The sequence below is a fragment of the Phacochoerus africanus genome, chromosome 10 (assembly GCF_016906955.1).
Source record: "Phacochoerus africanus isolate WHEZ1 chromosome 10, ROS_Pafr_v1, whole genome shotgun sequence".
NCBI lineage: Eukaryota > Metazoa > Chordata > Mammalia > Artiodactyla > Suidae > Phacochoerus > Phacochoerus africanus.
This window is the reverse complement of record NC_062553.1, coordinates 44331883-44351102: the sequence shown is the minus strand read 5'-3', so window position 1 is coordinate 44351102 and position 19220 is coordinate 44331883. Positions and strand designations below refer to the sequence as shown.

At 40.8% G+C, this 19220-nt stretch overlaps 1 protein-coding gene across 3 annotated transcripts in view; it reads right to left on the bottom strand.

The window, feature by feature from the left end:
* The window catches only part of GUCY1A1 (guanylate cyclase 1 soluble subunit alpha 1), a 68874-nt gene that overhangs the window by 30002 nt on the left and 19652 nt on the right, over positions 1-19220 (bottom strand). For all 3 annotated transcript variants that reach the window (XM_047798438.1, XM_047798435.1, XM_047798437.1), the window contains exon 2: positions 6149-6531. In XM_047798438.1, coding sequence (XP_047654394.1) covers positions 6149-6397 — 249 coding nt within the window. In that variant the 5' untranslated portion in view covers positions 6398-6531. The remainder of the gene's footprint in view (positions 1-6148; positions 6532-19220) is intronic.

Below are 19220 nucleotides of genomic sequence, written 5' to 3'. Positions count from 1 at the left end.
CCACTGATTCTTTCTGTAGTTTACCCAGAGGACAGTGGAGAATTCTCTGGCTCTGTCCCAAGTTGTGAAATTCCTTTTTCCTTAAGAACTATTTATATCTCTCTTGGAGTTTCCAACCGGTCAAGTGAGACAGTAGAGTTAAGCAAAATAGACTAGGCTCCTGTTTTAATAAAATGAGTTATGAAAGAACTTTTGATTTTTAAAGTGCATTGGAGCTTAGAAAAGAAATGTGAAATTTCTTGAAAGTGCAAGAGCCAAAAAGAAGAGAACGTTCTTTGAGCACATAGAACAATTTTTCTGACAGTTCAGATAAGGATGGTACCTTCCCTGGTGGTCTTGTGGTTAGAATTCAGATAAGGATGGGGAGGATACATCTGCCTCAGGATGCAAAAAAAAAAAAAAAAGGTTGGCAGGAGGCTGGGCCAGTGGGCAGATTCTGAGCAAGGGCCCTGGGGATGTGTGCAATGACAAAGAGCCAGATGCCTGGCAGGTGGGGATCATGTTGGGAAGGGAAACGCTGGCCTGTTTCTCAGCAGTCTTTTATATCAGGGGAAGAGGAAGAGAACATTAAACTGGAGACCATAAAGGAGGCAGATCGGCCTGGGGTGCACTTAAGAAGCTTCAATTGCTCAAGGGCCTTTTATTTTGTATAAAGTTACTCTGCCTTTACTAACACCAGCAAGTCAGTGTAGATTAAAACCCATGAAACCCTGGATTTCTGGGCCATCTGTATTTCTGTAAAACATACTCATGCAGTAGAGGGATCAGCAATGAAGTGAGAATTACTGCCTCTGCACGAGCTCTCAGATGTCTTTCAAGCATTTGCTACTAGATTCTTTTTCTTACTGTCTTCTCCACTAGAATAGAGGCTCCAAAAGGGCAGGGGATACCTGTTTTGCTCACCACTACATGTTTGGGACCTCGACAGTACCTGGCCACAGGAGATGCTCACAACATACTGATGGAATGAAGGAGTGAATGAATGAATAGCTGTGTGGATAAGCATTGCTTGCCCCCTAATCCCCATCATCTATCTTAAGTCTTGAAGGCTTGGTCTATAACAGTTATATCAGTGAAGCAATACAGCCCAGTACAGAGGTGTTAACTCTCTCAGATTGCTCACAAATACATTTAGATTGTTTCCAATTGTTCCTGGCCAGGAACTTTTGCTGAGCAATGAGGAAAGAAAATCCATCCAGTTCTGCCACTAAAGATATTTTCCTTCCTTACCCTTAGCACCAGTAGAGACCACTGTTCTCTTGACCTTTTGGTTAAAGCACCAGGTAAACACTTTCACTTAATTATCTTTTCACTTGATAGAGACAGATATATATTCCTTGCTAAAACAAGCACTGTCACACAAATATACCATTTATTAATCCTTCAGGACTAACTGCTATTGTACAAAATATTGCTGTGAACACTCTGAATGGGATTTCTTTGGTATGGCTTATGTGTAAGTGATTTCTTTTGATTTTTCACTTTTCTACAGTTTTGCTTTCTTTTCCTTTTCATTTTTTTTTCTTTTTATGGCTGACTTTCTACATATGAAAGTTCCCAATCTGGAGATCAAATCAGAACTGTAGCTGCTAGCCTACACCACAGCTCATGGCAATGCCGGATCCCCAAGCCACAGAGAGAGGCCAGGGATGGAACTCACATCCTCATGTATACTAGTAGGATTTGTTTCCACTGAGCCACAATGGGAACTCCCTTTTCTACAGTTTTTATTGTTTTTCTATAACAAGGGTATTTCAGTTCATAAGGATATTGTAACACTGCTTCTTTTGTTCTTTTTGCAGTCCAGTATTTTGCAGCATTTAGAGACTCCTGGAGTCCTCTCAGATCTTCTTAGTGTCACAAGATCTGATTTGGGATAATCTCCTCTATAGAAGCATATCTGACTCCATTCAATTCAGTAAGTGGGTTCTGATTTGCTACAACTGTGGCTAATATCATACTGTGATTTCTTTAAGGACACTGTGCCTGAAGAGCTTACAGGATTATTGGAGAGAATCCATGAAAAATGAGCTAACATTATAACAAAAAGAGTGATGGGTTATCAATGAGCTGCAGAGACCTTTGCAGCACTCCAGTTATCTCTTACTTAAAGCAAGTGGCCTTTTACATGCCTCAAAACAATGAAAAGTTGGCATTAGATGAGCAAAAAGGCCTCTGTAACCTACTATTCCATGACACTGTAATGACATCTCCCACTCCATATTTGCTAAAAATAATGAATAATACTTGGGCCCCATAAAACATAACTGGGGAGTTAAGTCTGATTATCTAAAATAAGAACTATGGGAATTCCCACTGTGGCACAATGGATTGGCAGTGTCTCTGCAGTGCCAGGATGCAGGTTCAATCCCCCAGCATGGCACAGCGGGTTAAAGGATCTGATGTTGGTGCAGCTGCAGCATAGGTCACAACTGCAGCTTAGATCTTATCCCCGGCCCAGGAACACCACGAGCCGCAAGGCAGCCAAAAAAGAAAAAAACAAAAAACAAACAAACAAACAAACAAAAAAAGAATTCTATTTGGAGTCTCTTCCTTTGAGTTAATGAACAGTAGGTGAAGAATGAAATATGACCACTTAAAAAGATTCAGTTAAAAAAGAAAAAGCCCTATTTAATCAAAGACACAGATGTATGGGCTGCTGATGAAGTAATCTATGTTGCTAGAGATGTCATTCCACTGCCCAAATGTATCCAGCACTGGGATATTTACTGTTCTAGTGTAAATGGCCTCAGCCATGGGAAAGAGTCCTCATCCATCAACTATACCCCTTCTACCTCCCAAAATTCCCATAGCCTCGCCTTCCCTACCATGTGACACTTCAAATCTTAACGATTATTCCTGTGAGTTCACCAACAAACAATATGGGTTATAAATAAAAGAAAAAAGGGGGAAAATTCCAGTATTCAGAATTTTTTTTAAAGAGATTCCGACATGTGTACAACTTGTATTGTAGGCACCCAACATTTATCAAACTGCATGATGAAGCCACCATGGTAATGACAGGACTCAGGGAAAGCCTGGGTGCTCTCCAGCTTCCCCATCCCCACCATCTGTTCATCCTGTGCACCTTGCTCTGCCCTTGGAAATGAGAGGACCATCTGCTTCCCAGACTGGGATGCCAACCCATGGCCTGAGAAGAGCTGCATCCCTCATGCCAGCAAAGCTGGCTGGTGAGTGACTAGAGTAGGAAGAAAATAATTAAATAGTTCCATCTCAAAACCCATTAACCAAAGTACTACTGGGTGCTAATATATTTGCATTAAAGTCCCTCACCTGCTATTTCTAAGTTACCAACCCTTCAAGTTTCAATTCAAGCCTCTTTTTTCCTCACTTGAGCCTTTATTGTTGACACACTAACCGCCCAGTCCTTCAAAAGCTCTGTGACTTTGGTCAAGTCACTTAACCTCTCTAGTCCTTCTTGAGAGTGAAACAAGATTACCTCTAATGTTCCTTCCAGTCCCTGGTTCTTCAGTGCATCACACCAGGGAGAGGGCTGGCGTTGGGACAGTTAAAAATCATCAGTGAATTATAACAGCTGGAGTCTGATTCTATCAATGCCCCATCTCTTAGATTAAGTGACTTTATATGAAACTGTGAATACTGACAAAGGAAGACACACCATGAACATTTTCATTGGCTTTTTTATTTTAGCCGCACGGGGAGAGGAGTGCCCCACCTGCTGCGTCTATTCCAAAGATATTTAACTGAATTAGGTTTATGCTCTCTTCCCAGAGTTCTCTTTTTCCCTTTTTTTTCCCACTTTTATTGGGAGAAAGTTGACATACATCACAGTATGTTTACAAGGGAGGGAGTGGGACAGACTGAGGTTAGTGGACTCAACCATTCCATTTAGAATGGATAAACAATGAGGTCCTACTGTACAGCACAGGGAAGTATATCCAATCTCCTGGGATAGAACATGAGGGAAGACAGTAGGAGAAAAAGAGTGTGTGTGTGTGTTTATGACTAGGTTACTTTTCTGTACAGCAGAAATTGACAGAACATTGTAAATCAAACATAATTTTAGGAGTTCCTGTCATGGTGCAGCAGAAACAAATCTCACTATGAATCATGGGGTTGAAGGTTCGATCCCTGGCCTCACTCAGTGGGTTAAGGATCTGGCATTGCCATGAGCTGTGCTGTAGGTTGCAGATGTGGCTCAGATCTGGCGTTGCTGTGGCTGTGATTTAGGCCGGCAGCAACAGCTCCAATTAGACCCCTAGCCTGGGAACCTCCATATGCTGCAGGTGTGGCCCTAAAAAGACAAAAGGCAAAAGACAAAAACAAAACAAAACAAAACAAAACAATTTTGAAAAAGAAAAAAGTTCACAGGGTATAGCATGATGGTTTGATTTACATATAATTACCATGATAAGTTTAGCTAACATCTGTCTTTAGATACAATAAAAGAAAAAAAGTTTACAGGGTATAACATGATGGTTTGATTTACATATAATTTACATGATAGGTTTAGCTAACATCTGATACGGATAAAAGGAAAAAAGGAAAAAGAAAAAAAAAATGTCTTCTTGTGATGAGGACTCAGGATTTACTTAACATTTTCCTCCACATCATAGAGCAGTGTTGGTTGCAATCATCATGTTGTATATTACACCCCTAGTGCTCCTTTACCATGGACCTGCAAGTTTGTACCTTCTGATCACTCTTGACTACCTTCTTCACCTTGAATTCCCTTCCCACACCCTCTTCCTGTAGGAGCCACAAGCATGACATCTTTTTCTTTTCCTTTCCCTTTTCTTTTCTTCTTTTTATGGCTGCATCTGTGACATATGTAAGTTCCTGGGCTAGGGGTCGAATCTGAACTGCAGCTGCAGGCCTACACCACAGCCACAGCAACACCAGATCCGAGCCACCTCCATGACCTACATCATAGCTTGTGGCAACACCAGATACTTAATGCACTGAGAAAGGCCAAGGATCAAACCTGCATCCACATGGACACTACGACAGTTTCTTAACCCACTGAGCCACAACAGAAATTCGATTATCTATTGTTCTTCCTTCTTTCCTTTCCTTCTTCCTTTCCTTCTTCCTTTCCTTCCTCCTTCCTTCCTTCCTTCCTTTCTTTCTTTCTCTCTTTCTTTCTCTCACTCATCTCTCTCTCCCTTCCTTCCTTCTTTCCTTCTCCACCCATGGCATGCGGAAGTTCCTGGGCCACTGCAGTGACAATGCTGGATGCTTAACTCCTGATCTCTTTTTCTCTGATTTTTTTGTTTTAAGATTCCACATATATGTGAGATCATACAGGATTTGCCTTTCCAGAGTTCTTGTAAAGGTGGTGCTCCAGATCTCCAAAGGACATTAGGATGTGCTGCTGGCAGAACTCTCTCCAGATGTGACCCAGCTCACCACATGTAGGTGTCATGGGCAAGCACTGGCCCATGACCCTGTATCTGGGAAACAGCTCAAGCCTGGTGTGAGCGGAGATGTCAGATTCAAAGCCAGCAGGACAAGGGGGGATTTCCCACCTTAACAAATTGGCAGGGAATATATGATGTTCTTTGGAATTAGAAGAGGAAAACCCAGCAGAAAATAGTTACTCTTCAAGGTATTTAGTTCTAAAAAAAATTAGCCAACAGCGAAGGGGTACTTAAAGTTGGCTACAACTACAAATTATTTCACTGAATGCATGTTCAAGCTCTAGGGCGTAGGTGTTGTGATTTTTTTTTTTTTCCCATTTTTCAGGTAAGGATGCCAAGACTAAGAGGGGTTAAGTCATAAAGTCATAAAGCTCATCAGACTTCAGGATGCTTTGGGAAAGAATGCAAGATCTTAAGCATTTTAAGATTCAACACAATTGAAGAATATGATTGCTTTAAAGAATTTTTTTATGGAGTTCCCCTGAGGACTTAGGAGTGGGTTAAGGATCCAGCGTCATCACCCCCAGGAGTTTGGGTGGCTGCTGCAGCACATGTTTGATCCCGCATTTCCTAATGCTGCGGGTGCAGCCCAAAAGAAAAGAACATGTTTTTAAATGTTTCCAGAAAATATTATATATCTACTATAGCCTGGAAAGTGAGAAAGCAAGTGTTCACATGTTCCTTAAGAAAATATTCTTTCACCATTTTCAAAATATCAGTACAATCGTGAAAGGGCAGGCACTTACCTCTGGGAAAATCAGTTTGCAAATACTCTCTGCCAAAGTGTGAAGATAGACCCGGCTGCGGCTGGTCTTCCTCTGAGGAAGACGTCCTCGTGGGTTCTTCTCTGGGACACTCTGACCCAGAGGCAGGGCTGTGGTCTGGGAGCTCCCTGCTACCTCCTCTGCTGGCTCTTGAGGGACCTGCCCTGGGGCCAGGAGGGAGAAGGGGCAGTCCCCTGTGATATGCAGGTCCTTCAGCTTCGCACAGAACATGGTGATCGCCTCCCAGGGGCTGTTCTTCGTACAGGGACGGACGGACAGAAACTACTATGGGATCAGGGGCACTGTGACTGGGGCATCCAGAGGCAGTGGAAAGTCAGAACAGAAAGAGGAGTGACTCTGTCCGCCTATGAAAACAGAAAAAGACAGGTGTGAAAAAGCCAAGGCCATAGAGTCCTATGTCATTTTCAAGTTAAAGAAAAATTCTGTTGGAAATGCCCAATGCAAACTATTACATTTAGAATGGATAAGCAATGAGACCCTGCTGTACAGCACAGGGAACTGTGTCCAATCAATCTCTTGGGACAGAACATGATGGAAGACAGTATGAGAAAAGGAATCTGTGTATATGTGTGACTGGGTCACTATGCTGTGCAACAGAGACTGACACAACATTATAAATCAACTAAACTCTAATAAAAAAAATTAAATTTAAAAAGGGAAAAAATGCACGGGGCCTTTAGTAAAGATCTTTATCTAATATATGTATTCTAGAATACTAGTGAGATACTTACTTTGAGTATTTTAATAGTTTTCAAATGGAATGTCTGATTTTCTTCAAAATGATTTTAGCACAAACTACTGATTCCCACTTTTTTTTTTCTTTTTTACCCCATTTGGTCTAATTTGATTCCGCAAGAGTGGAACACTATGGTCTTACGACAGAAGCCAGTTTCAGCCTATGTCATATCACTGCTATCATTACTCCTTTCTCCTCAGAATCTTTGTCTTTTCTGAACAATCAGAATAGCCCAACCAATGTCTCCTAAACATACTGAAAGAAAAAACATACATATGTGTATGTACATATGTATGTATATATGTATACATAATGTATATTTCTAAGAAAATGCCATCTGATTCCTAAGAAGATGTCATCAGAACCCAGACAACCCTGGAGGAGACCAGGAAGGCCCCCCTTCCTAGAGGTCTCCTAAAGTCACACGCCTGGCCATTCTGGCTCACCTTCCCTGGTACTTTTGTTTTTGTTGATGTTGTGATTCCCTCACAGTTCACAGCCCCTATCTCATTAGTTACTTTCAGTGGTGGTTGTAACTCCAGCCTATCACCAATACAATCATCTTAATTAACAGCATCCACCAACTTTTTCCATACTGGTAAAATAAAAAAGCATAGAAAAAAGGAGGAGAAAGAACCCACATTTACTTATCCCCTACCAAGCGCCTGGTATAGTGCTTTAAGCTCTGTGTGTACATTTAAGGCTCATAGCAACCTTTTGAAATAGGTATTATTATCTCTAATAGGCTCAAAGTTTAGGTCATTTTCTTTCCTTTGAAATGCTAGAAAGTGACAGAACTAGGGTTTGAATCCATCTGAATCACGTGTGAATCACAGCCAATGTGCTTCTATTAACCCAAACACATATAAGCTAGTTAGACTAGTTTCTAAATCATCAGGCTCAGCTTATACACTAGGATTAGTTTTTTCTTAAAGATATGGTTAAGTTTATATTAGAAAGAATGAGTTCCCGTCATGGTGCAGTGGAAATAAATCCAACTAGGAACCATGAGGTTATAGGTTCGATCCCTGGCCTTGCTCAGTGGGTTAAGGATCCGGTATTGCCATGAGCTGTGGTGCAGGTCACAGATGCAGCTCGGATCTGGCATTGCTGTGGCTGTGGCACAGGCTGACAGCTGTAGCTCTGATTAGAATCCTGGCCTGGGAACCTCCACATGCCTCAGGCGTGGCCTTAAAAAGATAAAAGACAAAAAGAAAAAAAAAAAGAAAGTGAACAAGAACATGTAACTCTCCTGCTCATTGGCTGGTGGCACTTGAATCACTTAGGATAAAGACTTGTATTTCAGTCTTTGGAACTCTCCTGCTCATTGGCTGGTGGCACTTGAATCACTTAGGATAAAGACTTGTATTTCAGTCTTTGGAGTTGGAGTTCAATTATGTCTTTTTTCTTCTCTATGCACATCAATACTCTCAATATGCTCCTACCACATAAAGGTAACAGCCTGTAATTTATTCCAGATCCATTACTAATAAGTTTAGAACAATGGTCAATTCATCAAACTGGGACAAACAAGGAAGCTAAATTTGCCTCTGACAGTCCCTGGGAAGTTCCTGGTTATTAGGTTTGGGGAAGATGATGGATGCCAAGACCCTCTTTGACTTAATGTCAAACCCCAAATCTGTGATCACAAGTAATTTATGAATCTTTAGGAAGGTACTAAGGAAGATTCTATGCACTCATGAGCAAAACACATATTCTGCCAGGATAGAATACGATGCTGTCTCTTGCAGCAGACTACTGACCAGTCCAGAGGTAATGTGGTGATGGAGGAATGGTTACTTGGATTCCAAAAGACCTAGAAATCCAAGGATCTCAACCAGGATTCAGTTAAGATTCAATTCTACCAATGTCTGTTTCTCAGTCGTGATGTCTCTCAACATAACTACTACTATTTATGAATCCCTGTCCTCATCCATGGCTTAGATCCGTGGTCAGGAAACCCTCCTGTAAAGGACCAGAGTGGAGGTCACACCAGCTTTGCAGTCCAAGACACGGCTCTGCCACTGCAGCAGGAAAGCAGCCATGGCTGACACACAAAGGAACAGCCATGGACGTGTTCCCAAAAAAACTGCCTGAATTGGGCCCACAGGCCATGGTGTGCTGACTCCAGTTTGTAAAAAGCAGAGCAAATTAAAGGAAGCATTTTAATCCAAACATAATTTCAACAATTGTTGTGGGAGTTACTTCTTGATCTCCTCTACCCACCTCATCCCCAAATACAGAGCCTCTGTGCATTCAGGTCTGTACAACTTGAAAGTAATCAAGGAAAGCACAATAGATAATATTAAGTAAATATTTATAAAAACTATAGTACTATTATTTTATATAAATTTTAAGAACTATATTAATTAAATGCCATGATTTCAGTGACATAAAAATATAATAACTAGGAAAGAGGGCACTCCAAAAAAAAGGAAAGCATTACAAAAATAGAAGTTTATATGTTGGAGTTGATGAAGGCCTGGAACTTTTTCCTAAAATAAACTATTCTGATATAATCACAGATCAATTAATAATACACACACACACACATATATATATATACATATATATATATATATATATATATATATATATATATATATATATATTTAGGGCTGTACCTGAGGCATATGGAAATTCCCAGGCTAGAGATTGAATCAGAGCTGCAGCTGTGAGCAACCATGGCAAAATCAGATTGGGGCCACAGACTATTATGCGGCTTGTGGCAATGCCAGAGCCTTAACCCACTGAACAAGTCCAGGGATTGAACCTACATCCTCACGGACACTATGTCAGGTTCTTAACCCACCAAGCCACAAAGTGAACTCCATACATATTATAATTTTAGTCTTGAACTTAGAAGATTGGCATAATGTAGCTTATGAAAATTCTTCCATGATGTTTAATCTTCTCATTTAAATTGAATTTCAACCCTTGTTCCCAAACCCAATATTTTAATTTACATCTTCCTCTTGAATCTCCCTAGAGCAGCATAGATACAACTTGCCAGTCAATCTTCCCTGAAATTCTTTCTTCTTTTAGATTGCACAGTGCTTGAATTTCCAGACAATGTGCCTACCATTTTTTTTTAATTAAAGTAAAAACAGCAACAGGAAACAAGTTGTGCTTACTTCAAGATCAGTTAAGTGTTTAGTCTCATTAAATCACATATGTATAAACAAACTAATTAGCAGTCTTCATCTGTTCAGCTGATGAAATTACACTATGAACAGATGCACCCAGTGCCGATACCTTGGAAACTTGCATTTGTCATGGGTTTGCCTGCCAGGAAGACAGAATACGTCCTTCAACTGAATGAGTGATGATTTTTAGGTGTAACATTAGCAGTAACTTCAGAAATGGTTTGGTCAGTTCCTGAATCCAGTACAGGGCTGAGTGGAGAAATGGTAGTAAGGAAAAAACAAATTAATTAAAGTGATAAATTTGGTGACAAAGCCTTGGCAGGCAGTAGGCTTTATATTCTCAGAAACTCGGGATGTATTTGTCATCCCCAAGGTTGATGATTAAACAGCCTCCAAATATACTGAATGCTCTCTCCCTTTTACTGGTAAGAGATTAACTCCTCAATGGTGAGAATAAGGAGTCATCCACCGGCCTCATATTAATAACCAGGATGCACTGCTATTCAGGTAATGAACACTAAGAGAGAATTAGGCACAAAATCCTTGTTCTCCACATGTAAAAAAATCCTGAGGCAACACGCACCCTGAGGTACTCTCTAACAGAGAAAGCTATTTTACACCAGCTGTTTATACACCAGATCTAGCACCCATCCATGCTGAAATCTGTGATTCAAAGAACTGTGTTTTCCAATTAAAATCCCAAGTCCAGATTTTGAAGAGCAGCTGAAAGAAAAGAGAACTTCAGAACACACTGTAGGATAAAGTGTGTATATTCCAGCCCAAAACAGAGCAACTATTTTCATAAACAAATGTCAAGAAGACAGTTTCATTTTCAGGTAGTCTGAAAATCAAACATTTTCATTCCTCAAAAGTGAAAAAAACATTAAATGGAGCATGATAATGTGAGAAAAAAGAATATATACATGTATGTATAACTGAGTCACCACGCTGTACAGTAGAAAAAAAAATTGCATTGGGGAAATAACAATAAAAAATTAAAAAAAAACAACAAACTTCATACGTCAGCCCTTTAAAATGTGTTTCTTTTCCCTTGGCAGTAAGAAATGTTCATCACACTTCCCCCTTTTGGGAAAGCAGGACAAAGTAGGAGGAAAACTGGTGAGAACATGAAGTCTCTCCATCACCAGAGTGGAGGAAAAATGTGGGCAAAGGTCACACTCCTTCATCTGTCACTCCTCTCAGCTTCACTGGGCTCTGCAACCCCTCCTAGTCACAGGCCCCATGTTCTGCATTCACTCCCTTAGACAATAGTTATTCCTACACCTACAAGGCCCTGGCTTTTGGTTCCAATGTGTCACCCAAACCTCCTGGCTGAATTCAACCATGAGCTCTTCAAAGTTCAGTCTCTTAACACACCTGACTTCCCCATGCCGTTTGCATTTTTTAACCTCCACTCCCCTAGATTCTCTGATACGCTGGATTGCTTCCTGCTTCATTCAGTCATCCCTCCACTTGTTAACTCACAATGATCTATGGATGTACTACTACTTGTATGACATTCTTCCAGACACAAGGGCAGAAATGCATAAAGGATCGTGTAAAGCTTACCATCCAGCAAGAAAACAACTTCTGACATGATAGTTCCAAGTGTGACATACTATCCAGAGTGCTCCAGGTATGCATATCAAAGATCTAAACCTAGTCCCAGGAGGAAGAAACATCCAAGCTGAACAATGACTGGGAGCCTGGTGAAGAGTGATCCTGGAGAACAAGAGGCATGCAGCATGCTTGGAGGCCCGGACAGACCCAGTCACGTTCTAGGAACTGAAATAACCCCCGCCTGGCTGCAGGTTGTGGTCAGGGAGAGCCAGAGAAAGGTAGCAGAGGTGAGACAGGCTGAGGTCAGGATGTTACAGACAGAAGGGTTCTGTAAAACATGCTAAATAAGCTAAAACGATCTTTGAAGCCAATCAACTAAATGACTAAGAAATGAGAATGTGATTGCATTTTTGAAAGATGATTTGGAAGGCAGAATGAGAGATGGGTCAGAGAGGGACAGGAGGCTGATCTGGGTTGGAATTAAACAGTGATCCTGGAGGTCCTATTGTGGCTCAGAGGGTTAAGAACCTGACATAGCGTTCCTAAGGATGAGGGTTTTAATCCCTGGCCTCAGTGAGTTAAGGATCCAGCCTTGCCACAAGCTGTAGTGTGGGTCACAGATGTGGCTCAGATCTGGAATTGCTGTAGCTGTGGCATAGGCCTGAGCTGTAGCTCCAGTTCAACCCCTAGCCCGGGAACTTGCATATGCTGTAGGTGTGGCCATAAAAAAAATAAAATAAAATAAAAGTGACCCTGAGGATAAAAAGTGGATCAATCCCCAAAGCATCTCAGAGAGAGAATCTGCAGGCTTTCACTATATGAGGACGTGAGGCTGAAGGAAAGGGCCTCGCATGGCCCCAGACTCTCCTTCTTAAGAGACAAGAGAACACACTAGGGACACGGAAGACAACCAAAATAGCCCACAGTACATTTCCCAGGACTTTGGTTATCCAGTCATAACTAAGCCCAGATGTGGGGTTTTCAATATTACATAACACCTTGTGGGAGCTGGAAAACGTCAATCCTCCTAGTGAAACCTCTTCTGGGGAAGCAATTCTTCCCTCTTCTAAAGCTCAGATACGGGAGAGCTAAGTCTGATTTAGATTATAGACAGGAGCATTCACATTCCCAAAAGACCGCTGGTGCACATCAGTCCCCAGCTCTCATCAAGAGTGGAGAGTGCTTACCTTAAGATCCCATACTGACCCTGTACTGTTCACCCTCCCCAAACAAAGAGGTCAGCTCTGAAGGCCATGGCAACCCAGCTCTAGGAATACCAGGAAACCCTCCTAATAACAGCTGCCTCACTAAAGCTACAGTACTGGACAAAAATTGTTTACTACACTACATTAATTCTTCTTCTTCTTCTTCTTTTTTTTTTTTTTTTTTTTTTTTTGACAGCACCCATGGCATATGGAAGTTCCCAGGTCAGGGATCAAACCTGCACCTCAGCAGTGACCTGAGCCACAAACCCACTGCACCACATTGGGAACCCCATTAATTCTTTCTTAAAGAAAAGATGTGATTCATACTTTTCTTATTGGGTTTAGGGGACAATTCAGTGACAACTTTGAAGCAATAGAAAGGTTTTAGTAGGGAGTTTTAATTCTTTTTTTTAATTATTTATTTATTTATTTATTTTGTCTTTTTGCTATTTCTTTGGGCTGCTCCCACGGCATATGGAGGTTCCCAGACTAGGGGTCCAATCGGAGCTGTAGCCACTGGCCTAAGCCAGAGCCACCGCAACGCGGGATCCAAGCCGCATCTGCAACCTACACCACAGCTCACGGCAACGCCGGATCGTTAACCCACTGAGCAAGGGCAGGGACTGAACCCGCAACCTCATGGTTCCTAGTCAGATTCGTTAACCACTGCGCCACGACGGGAACTCGGGAATTTTAATTCTAAGAATTATCTTTTTTGGCCACTGGTGGCATGCAGAAGTTCCCAGGCCAGAGATCAAGCCCACATCCTCAGGGACAATATGTTGGGTCCTTAACCCGCTGAGCCACAGTAGTGACCTGAGCCACAGCAATTACAACGCTGGATCCTTAACAGTAGGCCACTAGGGAACTCCAGAATTACCGTATTTTGATTCCTTTTTTTTGTCTTTCATTTTTTTCAGGGCCACACCCACAGCATATGGAGGTTCCCAGGCTAGGGCGTCTAATCAGAGCTATAGCTGTTGGCCTATGCCAGAGCCATAGCAATGCCAGATCCGAGCCACGTCTGCAACCTACACCACAGCTCACGGCAATGCCGGAACCTTAACCCACTGATCAAGGCCAGGGATCGAACCCGCAACCTCATGGTTCTGAGTTGGATTCATTTCTGCTGAGTCATGATGGGAACTCCTGATTATTTTTTGCAACAAAATATTTATAGAGTATTTTATAACTCATTAAGGACCAAAACCTTTGGGATTATAAATCCTAAATATCTATGTTTTTAAAGCTCTTTAGAATGATGATCACTGAAATCTGAATATATACAGTTAGTATCTTTTTAAATTCAGTATCACTACCACTTACGGTAGGTCATGCAGGTCATGAGGAAATCAGATAAACTTTTTAATATTTTATTTCTGAAATATATGAAATTACTTTTCAGCTATTCTTATAATTCCCATCCTAGTTATACTGCTCAAATGGTTTCTTGCTGACACTTAATCATAATACATCTACTGAAAATGTACTAATTATTATGAAAAGGATTAAGGGGGGAAGATAATTCCTTTTTACTCTATAAAAAGCCATTTTGGCCTTGGAGTTTGGGGTTAATAGATGCAAACTATTTATTATATTTAGAATAGGTAGACAACAAGGTCCTACTGTACAGCAAAAGGAACTATATCCAATCTCCTCGAATAGACCATAATAGAAAATAATATTTTAAAAAAGAGTGATTATGTATGTGCATACATATGAGTATATATATATATACACACACAGACATTCCTTTTAAAAATATATTATTTTCAACAAACCATCATACATATGACTGAGTCACTTTGCTGTAGAGCAGGAATTGGCACAACACTGTAAATCAACTACACTCTAATTAAAAAAGGAGAAAAAAGGCCATTTTGTTTTTATTTGCAGGTAAATACCGCACGTTTCTTTAATGTGACTTGGTTTGTACTCAGTTATCAATGGGGGAATAATGTCAATGTAAATCGGCATTCACACAGACCTTCATCCACTCCCTGTCCTTCCTCTCAGCTCAGTTTGAACATATATCCTGTCTTGGAAGAGCCTGCTATCCAGTTTTCTTTTATGTGCTGTCTCTGTAACTCTGCAAGCTCTGCACTTTCCTATAACTTCCCTATAATCCTTCCAAATGAGCTACCTTTTCCCTCTTACATCAGTTTTATAATTACAGTAGTGTAGTATTCATCAGAATTCAGCCTGTCTTCTTAACTGAGCTTATATATTTGTTAGGATTATTACAGCTTTTGTTAGTGGTCATAAGTGTTGATTGGTTGCACCCCAACATATTTTCTTCCCATAAGTCCTTTTATTTTTAGTGCATAGTTTTGTGGTATAGAAGATTTTTTAGGAACACTTGTATCTTGTTGTATCAGAAATGCCTGTATTCTCAAAAATGTCTTGATTTACAAGAAAGTTGAAAAGGCTAATTAAACATCTGGGAAAGACACCCAATGAGATCACTTTCTCTAAGACTCTACAGATTTCATTATGACTTAGGTCTTAATATACCCTGCTGGAATTTTCAAACGAAAACAAATCCATGATGATCAAACAAGTAGACTGAGAGATAAATTTCATTAAGTGGCAAGATAAAGTAATGACTAATGACATCACAACCTTTGCATGTTCTCTCTTCTTTTGCATTTTAGCCCACCAGGAAATCCTGGAAGCACATCTTTGACTTCATATGGATGCATACACACATCCGCATTTATTTGTCCTGTTCTGTAATGATGGTCTTTTAAGTATCTGATACATATGTGTGTGTGGATAGATAGATTGATTAGATTGATTGATTTCTGCAGATGACGATTAGTACAGTATGAGAGAGACTTCATGACTTGGAGAGATCAGCTTGCATAAATGCAGTTGTTCTCTGAAGTAGTTAGCACAACACGGCAGAGCTTAGTCAGGCTCCAGGACAGAATGTAAAGAGCTGAGTCAGGCTCTAGGACAAAAGGCTGTGTGTTTGCCTTGTGCCTCTACCATTTACCAGCTCTGTGACTTAAGTCAAATTCTGAGTCTAACTTTACCTCAACTATCTCCACCTGGAAATAGGGATTCTAACAACAACTATTTCTTACAGGTGTTGTGAAAGTAAACATCGATAAATAGCACTTAGGAGAGCACCTGGCACAGGATGTGATGAATAAATGCCAACCATCAAATTACTTCTCAGCAGGGGTGAGACACTAAACAAGTTTTCTAACTTCATCGAGCTTCTGTTACCCATAAAATGGTAAAATGGTGATGAAACAGGGATACATGGAGGATTAGAGACAATATGTGCATGCAAAGGCATCCTGTAAGACATTCATGCTCATAGCAGGTCACTGAATAAATGACTGACAAATGTATCCTATCTTCTCAGAAAGATCTGGTCATGTTTTAAATCTCTGACACTTTTTCTCATTACTTTTCAAAGACAAGGGAACTCTGATTTATAGCAGGTGTTTGGTGCCCCACAAATACAAAAAACTTTCTGCACTTGAAGAACATGACTTCATACCAAGAAAGTAGTATCTATGCCAATAGTTAGGGTTTCTTTTATTGAATTACAAAATAATAGAGTTTACAGCACAGCCCAGAGCACTAAGATTCTATTTTGGTCTCGTCTTATGTAATTCTATTAACAAATAAGTTGCATGCCAAATTTCTTTAATAAAATATTAGAATAAACACTGAAGAACTACGATAGATTTTAAATTTCTTTTTCCACTCATTAAACCAAACTCCTCACATCAGTCAAGCAGTTTGTATGTCATTGGAGTACACACTATTTTCTATAAATCCACATTATTCCCAATGTGGAAAAAATTTTAAACATAATAAACTCATAACCACTAAGCTGAAATAAAATTCCATGGCATCTGATTTTCTTTTCCTGGAATGCTAGATTGACACATGATTAAGTGTTTGTTATACAAGGGATCTTATCTCAAGTCACTGCTTTTATAGGTTATCTATTATTCTCAAAGTTGATTCAATGTTAACCCTTTTATCTACTTACCTTCTCAAACTTTCCTTATTTTGTAGAAAGGTTTGGGTGGTGAGGGAGATGTGAGACACCCACTGCAATGTTAATTAACATTTTGAACAATAAAGAGATAATCAAGGTGGCTTCTATTTGATGGGAAGAAAGGGGTGACCTTGTGAACACAGAATTCATTCTATGGTAGAGGAAAGTCAAATTATCTGGGCTCTGTTCTGTCATATTTGCGAGGAAGACTCTGGAAGAAGACACGATAGTGGCCCTCTATTCTTCTAATCCAGCTCTTGGAACTTTTCCCAAGATCCTTGAGAAAAAGACCACACACTAAGAGTCACGAAAACTTGAGACTGGTAAGTTGTGCTGGAGATGGAACCTTATCCACCCTAACCAAGAACAAATTAATCAAGACTTGTAGGCCTGGCCACTCAGGAAACAACAGAGAGAAAACCCAGGAGAATAGGCAGAAATGCACCAATGCATCAGTGGTGAAGGTGTGGGCAGTGGAGGAGATGCTGGCATTGGGCCAACCAGGAGGGTCAGCTAAGCTAAACCACCTCTGAGGAGGACTCTGGGCACTCGAGACACGTTAAGGCAGGGGCTAGCAAACAATGACCCATGGGTCAAATCCAGCCCATTTTTGTCCAGCCCTTGTGCTAAGAATATTTTTTACATTATGAAGTGAAGGAAAATTAAAAAAAAAAAAAAGTTTCATGATACAAATACACTGTATGAAATTCAAATTTCAGTGTCCATAAATAAACTTTCACTGGAACACAGCCATATTGTGCCATAATAAGAAAGATATATTTGGTCCCTGCCCACACTCTCCCTTTTCTGTTTCCTGGCACACAGCTCCCCAAACCCTGGGGATCTCCAAGGTGATGGTCTTTTTATGTGCTGATGAGGCAACAGGTGGCTTCGGACTCCTGAATAGCCTGGGATGGGGCCTCCTTGCCAGGGGAACCAACGTGGGATTAGAGGGTTGGAACTTCGCCTCCTACCCAGATTTTTGCGGGGTGGTGGTTGGAGGGTAAGTTAATCACTAACGGCTGATGATTTAATCAACCATGCATATACCATGAAGCCTCCGTAGAGAACCCTAACCTAAGGGGTTGTGGAGAGCTCTTGGGGTGGTGAATGCAAGGTGGTGTTAGGAGGGTGGCACTCCCAGAGAGGGCTTGGAAGTTCTATATCCTTTAATTTATGCCTGTCCCTATGTGTCTCGTCTATCTGGCTATTCTCACGGATGATAGAGTAAGTAAGCTGCTTTCCCGAATCCTGTGTGAATTCTGAACTCTAGTCTATTATTGAACCCAAGGAGGAGGTCGTAGGAACCTTCCATTTATAGCTGGTTGGTTAGAAGGACCAGGGGTGTGGACTTGTGATTAGGATCAGAGGTGGGAGCAGTCTTGTGGGACTGAGTCCTTAATCCATGGGATCAGACAGTAATTCTAGGTGTGGGGTCTCAGAACTGAATTAAATTGTAGGACACCCAGATGGTGCTTTGGATTGCTTGATGAGGAAAATACACATTTGGTGTCAGCAGTGAAGGCCTGAGAGTAGATGGAAAACAGGAGTTCTTAGGTTCTACAAACTCATTCATTTGCCTGTGGCTGAAGGCTGCTGCTTTGGAACAGCAATGGCAGAGCTGAGTAATTGTCACAGAGACCCCAAGGTGCAGCAAAGCCTAAAATATTACTGTCTTTACTTTATGATCTCATAAGACATACATTATTTTGTTTAATCTTCACAACCATCCTATGGGGAGTGAGAGTGTGTATTTTTTACAGAAGACTCTAAAACACAGATTAAGTAACTCATCCTTGGTCATTTCAGAAATAGGAAGTAAACCCAGGAGCCCGTCTGATAATAAGGCCAACATTCTAGTGACTTTGAAATATGGGGGCTGTTTATATACTATAAGGATTATTATGCCAATTCCTCTACCAATAAATTTAATCTGGGAAAACAAGGATTAAATTTATCTGCTAAAATAGAAGGTCAGATTATTGTTCCTATGGACTGAGGGAATGAACCTAGATATTTCAGAAGGGCAGGTGCTAGAGGCCCTTTCGGGATCCCAGTGAGCTCCTTTCTTTTCTTTTCTTTTCATTTTCATTTTCCTTTTTTTTTTTTTTTTGGTCTTTTTGTCTTTTCTAGGGCTGCACCCATGGCATATGGAGGTTCCCAGGCTAGGGGTCTAATTGGAGCTGTAGCCACCAGCCACAGCCACAGCCACAGCAAGGCCAGATCCAAGCCACGTCTGCAACCTATAGCACAGCTCATGGCAACGCCAGATCCTCAACCCACTGTGCAAGGCGAGGGATTGAACCTGCAACCTCATGGTTCCTAGTTGGATTCGTTAACCATCTTTTTTTTTTTTTTTTTT